At 38.7% G+C, this 13,184-nt stretch overlaps 1 protein-coding gene and 1 non-coding gene across 6 annotated transcripts in view; one reads left to right on the top strand and one right to left on the bottom strand.

Annotated features, from left to right (window-relative positions):
• Positions 1–13,184, bottom strand: part of BMS1 (BMS1 ribosome biogenesis factor) — a 48,028-nt gene that overhangs the window by 16,944 nt on the left and 17,900 nt on the right. For all 5 annotated transcript variants that reach the window (XM_032143059.2, XM_058436520.1, XM_032143032.2 and 2 more), the window contains one exon: positions 12,290–12,371. In XM_032143059.2, coding sequence (XP_031998950.1) covers positions 12,290–12,371 — 82 coding nt within the window. The remainder of the gene's footprint in view (positions 1–12,289; positions 12,372–13,184) is intronic.
• LOC116466213 (small nucleolar RNA U13) lies at positions 3,942–4,045 on the top strand. The gene has a single exon (XR_004247449.1). It is a non-coding gene; the product is annotated as a small nucleolar RNA U13 (small nucleolar RNA).

Below are 13,184 nucleotides of genomic sequence, written 5' to 3' on the forward strand. Positions count from 1 at the left end.
TGCAAAAATAAAAAAATTATATAGGCAGATGTTGGAACCATCTGACTCATCACTTATAACAGTCAGTATAAAAATGCTTCAACAAGCAACTACAAATCCTATGGCAACAAAGAACTGAAAACGTCAGCAAAGAAACTGAAGAAGAATCAAATGGAAATTACAGAAATACAAAATCCAGTAACAGAAATTAAAAAAAAAAAAATCTATTTGGATGGGCTCTATTGAGTAAAAGTGGAGACGACAGAGGAGAGAATCAGAGAAGCTGAAATCTGATCAACAGAATTCACCTAGTCTAAAGAATAGAGAGAAAATAACCTGAAAACAAATGAACAGAGCTGCACGGACCTGTGGGATGATAACAAAAGATCCCGCATTTATGTTATCTGAGTCTCACAGGAGACCAGAGCTGTGAAAGCATGCAAATAACTAATTCCTGATGCTTCCCACATTTGGTGAAAGATACAAACTTACAGATTCAAGAAGCTGAGCAAACCTCAAAGTATACCAAAAGAAAGCAACACTGATTAAACTTTCAAAACTAAAAACAAAGACCAAAAATGGCAGAATGCCTGTAGGGACACGCCAACTCAAATGCCATGGAGGCCAGAAGGAAGTGGCACAACATTTTCAAGTGCTTAAAAAAAAAACCAAACAAACAAACAATCAAACAAAAAAACCAACCAAACAAACAAAAAAACTGTTGGCTACAAACTCTATATCCCATGAAACTACCCTTCAGAAATGAAGAGAGAAATAAAGACATTCTCAGAGGAAGAGAATATAGGAATTTGTCACTGGTAAATTTAGAAATGCTAAAAAGTGGCTACAGAAATATGTTCTGTCATTTCCACAATACAAAAAATTAAAACAAAAAAATCAAAATAAAAAAATGGCTACAGAAAGTTCTTATGCAGAAGGGATGAATATGGGACTATGGGAGGAGGGATAAAGGAAAGACCAGAAATGTGGATACATACACGAGACAATCCGCAGTTTCTAAAATCACATTTGACAACTGAAACAAAAACTACACCACCACCTAATACTCAAGCCAGTGATTTATACAAGTGGAAAAGTAAAGAGACATAAATGTAAGGCAGGTTTCCACACTTTGAAGTGGTAAATACTGGTACCAGTAGACTATTATATTACAATACACATATTGTAACATCCAGAGCAAACACTTTAAGAATATACAAAGAGATACACGCAACAACATTATACAGAAGTAGATCAAGATGGAGGGAAAGAAAAAGGAAACAAAAAAGCAAATAATAAAAACATCAGACATAAGCAATTATGTAACAATAAGCACCTTAAATGTAAATGGTCTAAGTAAACCAAAAGACAGATTGATGGAGAGCCTATAATAAACACATGGCCCAACTAAATACTGTTCATAAGAAACTTCAAACTCACTTAAGGACCTAAGTAGGTTGAAAGTAAAAGAATGGAGAAAGATATCCTATGTAATCATGAATTTTTTAAGGAAGTAGGAGTGAATATATTAATATCTCATGAAGTAGACTTCAAGCAAAATAATTTACCAGAGCTGGAGAGGGTCTTCACTGAATTTTAAGATCTAAAATTTCCTATGCAGCCTTGACATCTTTGAGCCTCACAGGGCCCCAAAGGCCTAGCCATGGGTTTTCCTGTTTCTGCCAGACACCCCCTACCCCGCCACCCAGCAGGAAAGGCTCCCCACCTGGCTAGTTCTTTTATCAGCCAGAACAGTTGCACTTCAGCCTAAGAAGTTTCACTTCACCTGTCTGCCAGCCCATGAATTTATTCAAACAAGCCAATTGCATTCCCCCTCGGGAACCATTGGTCACTGTGTGCTTTTGTTACTACCAAGCCTGCCTGATTCCTCAGCCCCCAGCCCTCACTCCGCTACAGAGTGCGGTGCCCATCTGACCCTGTGTGGCAGGCAGTGTCCTCCTCTGAGCTGTGGGTATATGTGACTAAAACACTGCTGTCAATCTCATCCATCCATGCCAGGTGTCATGTTCAGCCATCTCCCACACTTTAGGGCAGGGACCCCTCCTTCACCAGTGGGGTGAAAAGGAAGTGACCATAACAACTGCTGAATGACGAAAGGATTAACCCACCAAGAAGACATCTACTTCAACATCCTCCTCTTAGCAACTGTTAAAACTAGGCAGAGGCCGGGCACAGTGGCTCATGCCTGTAATCCTGGCACTCTGGGAGGCAAAGACAAAGGAGAGCTTGAGGCCAGGAGTTCGAGCCTGAGCAACATAGCAAGGCCTCATCTCTCCAAAAAATTTTAAATTTAGCCAGGTGTGGTGGCACACACCTATAGTACCAGCTACTCAGGAGGTTAAGCCAGGGGAACTACTTGAGCCTAGGAGGTCAAGGCTGCAGTGAGTCATGTTCGTGCCACTGCACTCTAGCGTAAGTGACAGAGTGAAACTAGGCAGAAAAGGAGCAAGGATTTACAAAAGATCTGAACAGTCAACCAGCAAAATCTGACATCTGTATAACACCCCATTCCCCAACAGCAAAATACACACATTTTTAAAGCCAATAGAAATCTACCAAGATGAAGTACATTTGGGGCAATAAAAGAAATCACAGCAAATCTAAAAGAATTCAAATCATAACAATATGTTCTCAGAACATAATGTAACCAAGCTAGAAATCTATAATAGAAAAACAGGAAACTCTCTAAATACTTGGTAATTAAAACAACATATTTATAAATAATGCATGGGTCAAAAAGAAGTCCCAAAGGAAATATGAATGAAAATACAACACATGAACATTTGTGGGGTACAGCTCAGCAGTACTGAGAAGGAAATTTAAACACTAAATGCTCACATTAGAAATGAGAAAAGATAAACCAATAACCTAAGAAATTTCAAAAAGAACAAAATAAACCCCAAACAAGCAGAAGAATAGAAATAATAAGGGGCAGAAATCGGCCGGGTGCGGTGGCTCACGCCTGTATTCCCAGCACTTTGGGAGGCCAAGGCAGGTGGATCACCTGAGGTCAGGAGCTTGAGAACAGCCTGACCAACACAGAGAAACCCTGTCCCTACTAAAAATACAAAAAATTAGCTGTGCGTCGGGGTGCATGCCTGTAATCCCAGCTACTCGGGAAGCTGAGGCAGGAGAATAACTTGAACCCGGAGGTGGAGGTTGAGGGGAGCCAAGATCATGCCATTGCACTCCAGCCTGGGCAACAAGAGTGAAATCAGTCTCAAAAAAAAATAACTAAATAAAGGGCAGAAATCAATAACATTGAAAACAGAAAAACAGAGAAAGTCAATGAAACAAAAAGCTGGTTACTTGAATAGAATCAACAAAACTAATAAATTTTATGACAAAGATAAAAATAGAGAAGACACAAACCAACAACATCACAAATAAAACAGGGCTTATCAAAAAGGCTCCCGCAGCCATTAAAGAGTATTAAGGAGATACTCTAAACATCACCCTCAGACTACCCAAGCTGGTCTCTTCAAGAAGGCACTCAGTACAACTTCCTCTTCCCTAACAGGACTTCAAATACCCTGAAAATCATAAACTACCAAAATTCAGGCAAGATGAAATAGATAATCTGAATCGTCCTATAACCATTAAAGAAATAAAATTTGTAATTAAGAGCTTCTGGAAAAAGAAATCTCCAGGCCCAGATGGTTTCACTGGAGAATTACACCAAATATTTAAAGAATTCATCCCAATTCTATGCAAACTCTTCCAGAAAACAGAATAGGGAACACTTTGCAACTCATTTTATGAGGCTAGTATTATCCCAATGCCAAAACCAGATGAAGACAGTACCCCCACAAAAAGAAAAAACAAAACAATAAAACCCACAGACCAGTATCTCTCATGAATGCAAAAAATCCTCAACAAAGTACTATCAAATGGAATTCAACAACACATAAAAAGATTTGTAGAAAAATTTTCACATGGTGATCTTTTCGTAGTTCATAAGTGTGATGACTGGGTATTCATGCATGTATGTGGGATATGCCACCCTTGACCCTTGTTACAACATTAGCACGTTAACCATCTGACATGAAAAGAAAAAACAAAACAAAAAAACACACACATTTCCATATGTTGTATTTTCATTTTCATTCATGATCAAGTGAGAGTTATCCCAGGTATGCAAGTCTGCTTCAACATTCAAAAAATGAATCAGGCCAGGTGCAGTGGCTCCTGCCTGTAAACCTAACGCTTGGGAGGCTGAAGTGGGAGGATCCCTTGAAGCCAAGAGTTCCCTTGAAGCAAGACCAGCCTGGGCAACACAGTAAGATCTGGCTCTACAAAAAAAAAAAAAAAAAAAAAAAAATTAGCCAGGCATGACAGCACACACTTATAGTCCCAGCTACTCGAGAGGCGGAGGCAGGAGGATCACTGGAGCATAGGAGGTCGACGCTGCAGTGAGCCGTGATGGCACCACTGCACTCCAGCCTAGGTGACAGAGGAAGACCACGTCTCAAAAAATAAAAGGATCAGTGTAATCTATATCAAAAGAGTAAAGAATGAAACCCATATCCAGATGATCATATCAACTGACACCAAAAGGCATTAGACAAAATTCAACATCCAGTCATGATAGTAAATAAATAACAGTGACAAGATTGGGAACAACAAAGGAAGTCCACTCTCAGCACTTACTCCACATTGTACTAAAAGTCCAGTCACTGAATTAAGGCAGAAAATTTTAAAACAGAAAGAAGGCCAGGCATGGTCGCTCACGCCTATAATCCCAGCACTCTGGGAGGTTGAGGCAAGCAGATCACTGGAGTTCAGGAGTTTGAGACCAGCCTGAGCAACATAGTGAGACCCCATCTCTACTCCCAAAAAATTTAATTAAAAAAAAAGAAGGAAAAGCCATACAGGTTGAAAAGAAAGAAATAACACTGTCTCTATGTCTTCTACACAACTGTCTGTGTAGACAATCCCAGGCAATCTACAAAGACAAAACAAAACAAAACCCTCCTACAACTAATAAATGAGTTTAGCAGTACAAAAGATAAAGAAATGAAAATCAATCAAAATCAAATACTTAGGTCTAAACTTATCAAAACATATTCCCAACTGGTATGCTGAAAATCATAATACTGATGAAAGAAATAAAAACTAAAATAAATAAATATACCGTGTTCACCTATTTTAATACTCAAAATAGAAAAAGATTATCCCCCCAAACTGATCTATAGGTTTAATGCAATCCCTATCAAAATTCCAGCTAAGTTGTTGCAGACATAAACAAGTTTATTCTAAGATTTATAGGGAAAGTCACAAGCCTTGGGATAGCTTAACCAATCTTTTTTTTTTTTTTTTTTTTTGAGACGGAGTCTCCCTCTGTCGCCCAGGCTGGAGTGCAGTGGCGCAATCTCGGCTCACTGTAAGCTCCGCCTCCCGGGTTCACGCCATTCTCCTGCCTCAGCCTCTCCGAGTAGCTGGGACTACGGGCGCCCACCACCACGCCCGGCTAATTTTTTGTATTTTTAGTAGAGACGGGGTTTCACCGTGGTCTCAATCTCCTGACCTCGTGATCCGCCCGCCTCCGCCTCCGCCTCCCAAAGTGCTGGGATTACAAGCGTGAGCCACCGCGCCCGGCCTAGCTTAACCAATCTTGAAAAACAGGAATAAAGTAAGAGGAGTCACTCTACTCAACATTAACACTCACTATAAAGCTACAGGAACCTAGACAGCAAGGGTGGTACTGGCCAAGGGACTGACACTTGAAGTCAATGGAACACAAGAGAACCCAGAAAGATTCACAGAAAGATGCTCAACTAATTTTTTACCAAAGTCAAAAGCAATTCAATAAAATACATGGTGCTAGAAAAATTATACAACCGCAGGCGAAAATATAAACCTTGACCTAAGCCTCATATCTCATAAAATGAAAAAATCAAAATAGATCATGGGTGTAAAGAGAAAACAAAAAATACTATAAAAAACCGGTAAATTGGATTTCATCAAGAATAAAAACTTTTGGCTTGATGCAGTGGCTCACCCCTGTAATCCTAGCACTTTGGGAGGCCGAGGCGGGCAGATCACGAGGTCAGTAGATGGAGACCATCCTGGCAAACACTGTGAAACCCCGTCTCTACTAAAAATACAAAAAAATTAGCTGGGCATGGTGGTGGGCGCCTGTAGTCCCAGCTACTAGGGAGGCTGAGGCAGGAGAATGGCGTGAACCCGGGAGGCGGAGCTTGCAGTGAGTGGAGATCACACCATTGCACTCCAGCCTGGGCAACAGAGCGAGACTCCGTCTCAAAAATAATAATAATAACAAAAAATAAAAAAATAAAAAATAAAAACTTTTGCTCTGTGAAAGGCCCCATTAAGAAAATGAAAACTACAGACTAGGAGAAAGTATCTGCAAATCACACATCCGACGATGGAGTCAAACATATAATGAACTCACAGTACCCAACCCAACCCAATTTTTAAAAGTGCAAAAAAAAAGACATCCCCAGACATTTTTTATCTGTATAGAAGATATAAAAATGCAAATAAACACATGAAAAAATGCTCACCATTATTAGCCAGTGGGGAAGTATAACTTAAAACCACAATGAAATATCACATACCTATTAGAATAGCTAGAATAAACAACAGTGAGAACACCACACCATTGGCAAGGATGTAAAGAAATTGGATCACTCACATAATTGCTAGTAGAAACATCAAATGGCCCAACTTCTCTGGCAGTCTCCTATGAAACTGTGCAATTACCATATAACCCAGCAACTGCATTATTGGGCATTTATTTCCCAGAAAAATGGGAAGTGCGTATTTACACAAAAACTTGTATACAAATGTTCATAGTAGCTCAATTCTAATAGTCAAAAATTGAAAACAGGCCAGGAGTTCAAGACCAGCCTGAGCAACACAGCAAGATCCTGTCTCTACAAAACAAACAAACAAATAAAAAAATATTAGCCAGGCACGATGGTGCATGCCTGTAGTCCCAGCTCCTTGGGGGTGCTGTTGTGGGAAGATCACTTGAGCCTAGGAGGTCAAGGCTGCAGTGAGCCAGTATCGCACCACTGCACCCCAGACTGGGCATCAGAGCAAGACCCTGTCTGAAAACAAAACAAAACAAAACAAACTGAAAACAACCCAGCTCGATCTTGGATGAATGGTTAAACAAACTGGTACATCCAGACAATGGAGCACTACTCAGCAATAAAAAGGAATGACCTATGGTACATGCACCAACTTGAATGGATCTCCAGGAAATTATGCTGAGTGAAAAAAAGCCCTTCACAAAAGGTTATAGATTGTATGATTCTGTTTATTTAACATTCTTGAAGATGACAAAATTGTAGAAACAGAAAACACATTATGGTTCACAAGGGAAGGAACTGGGGGCTGGGGAACAGCAGGGGTGTGGGTGTGTTTATAAAACGGCAATACAAGCAATCCTTGTGATGGAACTGCTCTGTATCTTAACTGTTGGTAGACACACAAACCTACACGTCATAAAAGAGCACAGAAGTATACACACACACATACACATAAAACACACACATAAAACACACACACACACAAGTGAAACTAGAGAAATCTACATAGGATCAGCAGATTGTATCAATGTTGGCATCCAGGCTGTGACCTTGTATTACAGTACACATAGTATACATAGTACATATATACACAGATAGTGCTATAGCAAAGATACAGGAGATCTCTCTGTATTCGTTCTTTTTTTTTCTCTGTATTTGTTCTTACAAGTGCATGTCAATCTACAATTACCTCAAACTTAAAAGTTTAATTAGGAAAAAACACACCACAAACTTTTCTTTTGGAAATAGAAAAGGTGATTCTTTTTTTTTTTTTTCTGAGACAGAGTCCCGCACTGTCGCCCAGGCTGGAGTTCAGTGGCGCGATCTCAGCTTACCGCAGCCTCTGCCTTCTGGGTTCAAGCAATTCTCCTGCCTCAGCCTCCTGAGTAGCTAGGATTACGGGTGTGTGCCACCATGCTTGGCTAATTTTTGTATTTTTAGTAGAGACGGGGTTTCACCATGTTGGCCAGGCTGGTCTCAAACTCCTGACCTTGTGATCCGCCCGCCTCAGCCTTCCAAAGTGCCAGAATTATAGGTGTGAGCCACTGCACCCGGCCAGAAAAGGTGATTCCTAAGTTCACTTGGAAAATAAGCAAAATCAGGACAAAGCAAGGATGTTTACTTTGACTTCTAATCCACACTGTCCTGGAAGTTTAAGCCAGGGCAGTAAGGCAAGAAAAATCAAGTCATCCAGATAGGAAAGAAAGAAAGTAAAACCACTGGGATCTATCTCAGCCTTTCTGTAGATAAAGAGTTTCCTGCTTGGCTACCAGAACCATCCTGCACAGAAACTGGGGGAACCATATGAGATTGGACCAGGGTGAAAGGTCAAAGCAGAAATTGGAAGCCCAGGCTTTATTGTGCAGAACAGGAGAAAAAGCAGCATAAAAGAAGAAGAATCCTTGGGATAGTAAGAAGTATTTACTTAGAAAACCATGAATACTGTTTAGTCAAAGTTTATCCCTCCCCTGTAAACACACACTTGAGGTCGGGAGTTTGAGACTAGCCTGGCCAACCTGGTGAAACCTCATCTCTACTAAAAATAAAAAAACTAGCTGGGCGTGATAGTGGCTGCCTGTAATCTCAGCTACTCGCGAGGCTGGGGCACGAGAACTGCTTGAACCTGGAAGGCAGAGGCTGCGGTGAGCTGAGGTCATGCCACTGCACTCCAGCCTGGGTGACAGAGCGAGACTCTGTCTCAAAAAAAAAAAGAACTAACAAGTAATTTAGCAAGATTGCAGGATACAAGATCAATAAAAAAAAAAAAAAATCTACACATTTCTAATATATTAGCCATACATAAATACAAGTTGATATGAAAATAAATTGTTGAGAGTTGTATAAGACCTGTATCCTGAAAACCTTGCTGAGAGAAATTAAAGACCAGGACAAATGGAGAGTTACTATGTTCATAGATCAGAAAACTAAAACTCAATGTGGTTAAGATGGCAATTTTCCCAAATTGTTTACAAGTTCCATGAAATCCCAATCAAAATTGCAGTGGGCTTTTTTATAGCAATTGACATGCTCATCTTAAAATTTATATGAAAATGCAAAGAACCTAGATTAACCAAAACAACTTTGAAAAGGAGACTAAAGTTTGAAAAACTGCCTAAAGTTAAAAACTACCTAATTCCAATACTAATTATAAAGCTGTAAGTAACAGAGACAGTGTTGGTATTGGTATAAAAATAAACAAATATATCAATGGAACAGAACAGACAGCCCAGAAATATTCACCCATATATGGCCAACCAATACAGGGCAATTCAACGGGGAAAAAAAATAGTTTTTCAGCAGACGGTGCTGGGAAAAGTAGATATCAATATGTCAAAAGGAACCTAAATCCATAGCCAACACCCTATAAAAAATTAACTCAAAAAGAATTATAGACCTAAATGTAAAACCTGAAACTGTAAGACTTGTAGAATACATGAGACAATTTGTGATGTTGGGTGAGGCAAAGATTTCTTACATACACTATCAAAAGCACAGTCCATAAGAGGAATTTTTGGGCAGGGCACAGTGGCTCATGCCTGTAATCCCAGCACTTTGGGAGGCTGAGGCGGGTGGATCGTGAGGTCAGGGTTCGAGACCAGCCTGACCAACATGGCAAAACCCCATCTCTACTAAAAATACAAAAATTAGGCAGGCATGGTGGTGGGCACCGGTAATCCCAGTTACTTGGGAGGCTGAGGCAGGAGAATGGCTTGAACCCAGGGGGCAGAGGTTGCAGTGAGCCAAGATCATATCGCACTCTGGGAGACAGAGCAAGATGCCATCCCAAAAAAAACAAAATTTTTTTTTGATAAATTGACCTATACCAAAATTAAATACTTTGCTCTGTGAAAAACACTATTAAAAATAGAAAAGACAAGGCACACACTAGGCAAAAATAATTGCATAACACATGTGATACAGAATTTGTATCAAAAATACATAAAATTTCTTAGAATTCAACCAAATTAAAATAATGTGCAAAAGATTTGGACAGATATTTCATCAAAGAAGACACAGATGGCAAATAAGCACATGAAAAAATGCTTGATACCATTAGTCACTAAAACTACAAGATACCACTCTATGCCTAAAAGAAGGCCTACAATTTAAAAAGACTGATACTACCAGGTACTGGGAAAGATGTAGAGTGAAGCAATCGGAAGTCGCATAAAGTTATGGTGGCAATGGAAAATGGTATATACACTTTGGAAAACAGTTGGGTAACTTCTTAAAAAATTAAATGTGTACCTATCATATGACCCATTTAGTCCATTCTGAACTACTTATTTACCCAAAAGAAATAAAAGCGGTGGTTCACATACAGACTTCTACAAAAATGTTCACAGCAGCTTTACTCATAATATCCAAAACCTGGAAATAATTGTTTATCAACAGGTTAACAGATAAATAAATTGCTATACATCATACAATGGACTACCCACTAGCCAACAAAAAGAAATGAAGATGCAACAGCATGGATGAATCTTGAAATAATCATGCTGAGTAAAAGAAGTTAGACAGAAAAGAGTACATATTGTAGGATCCCATTTCGATTAAATCTAAAGGGCACAACCTACTGAATAGCGACACAAGGCAGCTGAATGTACCTGGCGATGGAAGAGGACAGGATGGAGGGTTACAAAGTGCTATAAGAAAACTGTGGGGGTGACAAATATGTTCATTATTTTGATTGTGGCGACGGTATATTCACATATCAAAGCTTATCAAATTGTACACTTTAAACACTGTAGTTTACCATCAATTGTACCTCACTAAAGTGATTAAAAAAGAAACCCGCCACACTTTCTTTTGAAAACAGAAAAGACGATTCTTAAGTTCCTATGGAAAAAACAATAAGCAAGTGAGAATAGTCAGGAGAATCCTAAAAGAAGCCCCCCAGCAGAACAAAAAGGGAAAGAAACTGTTGAGACAGTTTTTATAACTGGTGTCTTAATAACGTGATAAAGCTACATAGAGTACTAAATTATAGTAATAATAAATGAACCAACAGAGATCAATGATATTAACTAGAAAGCCCAGAAAAAAAATTATATATATATAAAGAATACATTCACATACTACAGACTAGGCACAGTGGCTCATGCCTGTAATCCCAGCACTTTGGAAGGCTAAGGTGGGAGGATTGCTTAAGCCCAGGAATTCAAGGCCAGCCTAGGCAACATGGCAAGACCCCTATCCGTACATGGTGGTATATATTTGTGGTTCAAGCTACTCAGGAGGCTGACGCAGGAGGATCTCTTAAGCCTAGGAGTTTGAGACCAGCCTGGGCGACATAAAAAGACTGTCTGTACAAAAAAATTTAAAAATTAGCTGGGTGTAGTGATGCAAGCCTGTGGTCCTAGCTACTCGGGAGGCTTGGGTCTGCGAGGCTGAGGCTGCAGTGGGCCATGACCACACCATAGCACTCCAGCCTGGGTAACAGAGCGACATCTAGTCTCAAGACAAACAAAAAGAATGACCTTCCAAAAAACCATTTGGCAGTTGCAATCCATAAAAATGACTCAATTCTAACACTTATGAATCTATCTTATGAAAATAAAAAGTGCGAGCCAAGAATTATTTCAAAGTTGTTCAGTGTGGAGTTCTTTATAAAATGAACAAAGTACAAAACTTCTTAGGTATTGAAAAAATTGTGACTTCAATAATGGTATGATATTTAAATAATAAAAATGAAATATTTGAAAAAATTTAATGACAAAATTTATATAAAGTACATCACTTAAGCAATCCTCCTGCCAAAAATTATATAAAGTACAACTAAAAAGGTTTAAACACATGATTTTTAAATGACTAGAAGGAAATAGTTGAAGAAGCTAACAAAGGTTTTTTTATGGGTTGGTAGAATTCTGGTATGTTATGTACTTTTCATTCTAAATTTTCTACAATGCATACTACTTTTATTACGAAAAGAAAAATATAAATGTTATTTGTATATATTTTTCACATCACACAAAATCTATTTTTAACAAACACTTGATTAAAATTTATGGAAAGTTTCTCACTTTTAAAGTCCATATGTAGTAAATCAGCCAACTGAGAAAATAAGATCATCATAAAAGGAAAACCCAGAATATTACCTGGTTCATTACTCCTGTCTGAATTCCCCAAAGCATTTCACAAGTGACTATTATTTTCAATTTGACTATTGTCTAAGATACTGTAAAGTTTTGAGAAGCCAGTCTTCCCGAAGAACCCAGCTCTTTACTTACCATCGTCTGCTAAGACCTTGGCTGCATCTTTATCATCTTCCCACTTTCCAGTCACGAAGCAATCTCTGATACTGTTCATAACCTTACGCAGAAAAGTCAGCACTTAGGTGAGGTGTTCCAATCACTCAGCAAAACAACTCTAAGAAATGGCAGTAGGCGACAACTTGCCTTTAAACATTTCCCACTTTCATGGATATTCTCATTTCAAATGAGCCCAGGAAATAACTTTACCTTTGATGGAGACAGTATAACCACAGAGATGAAACACATTAAGCAGCAGACATGGAAAGTATTAAATACTACTAGTCTACTGACCTCATAAGTAAACAAACAGATAATTACTAATTCAACTAATTTTCAATTTTATTAAGGTTTCTAAGGCGATGCAATGAGACAGTAGTTTACAAAGTTGGTCTTGCTATTTGTTAATCTAAACCTGTGTGAAAACTTAATTCCTATAAAATGGGAGAAGATATTTGCAAATTATGTATCTGATAAGGGACTTATATCCAGAATATATAAACAACGCATACAACTAAGTAATCCAATTTTTGAAATGGGCAAACAATATGAAGAGTATGTACAAATAGCCAATAAGCGCATGAAAAGATGTTCAACGTCATTATCTATCAGGGAAATGCAAGTCAATACTACAATGAGATACAACTTCACCCCCTCTAGGATGGCTATAATCAAAAAGATAATAGCAAGTGCTGGTGAAGAAGTGGTGAAAATGGAACCCACATACAGTGCCAGTGGGTAAGTAAAATGGCACAGTCACTTTTGAAAAGAGAAATGAGACAGTATATGAGGGAAAAAAATCTTTAACTGTTTTAAGTTGTCATATTATTCTGACACTATTTTGTGTGTAATATGGGATAAAGCAAATGAGTAA

Source organism: Hylobates moloch, unplaced genomic scaffold, assembly GCF_009828535.3.
Source record: "Hylobates moloch isolate HMO894 unplaced genomic scaffold, HMol_V3 SCAFFOLD_3, whole genome shotgun sequence".
NCBI lineage: Eukaryota > Metazoa > Chordata > Mammalia > Primates > Hylobatidae > Hylobates > Hylobates moloch.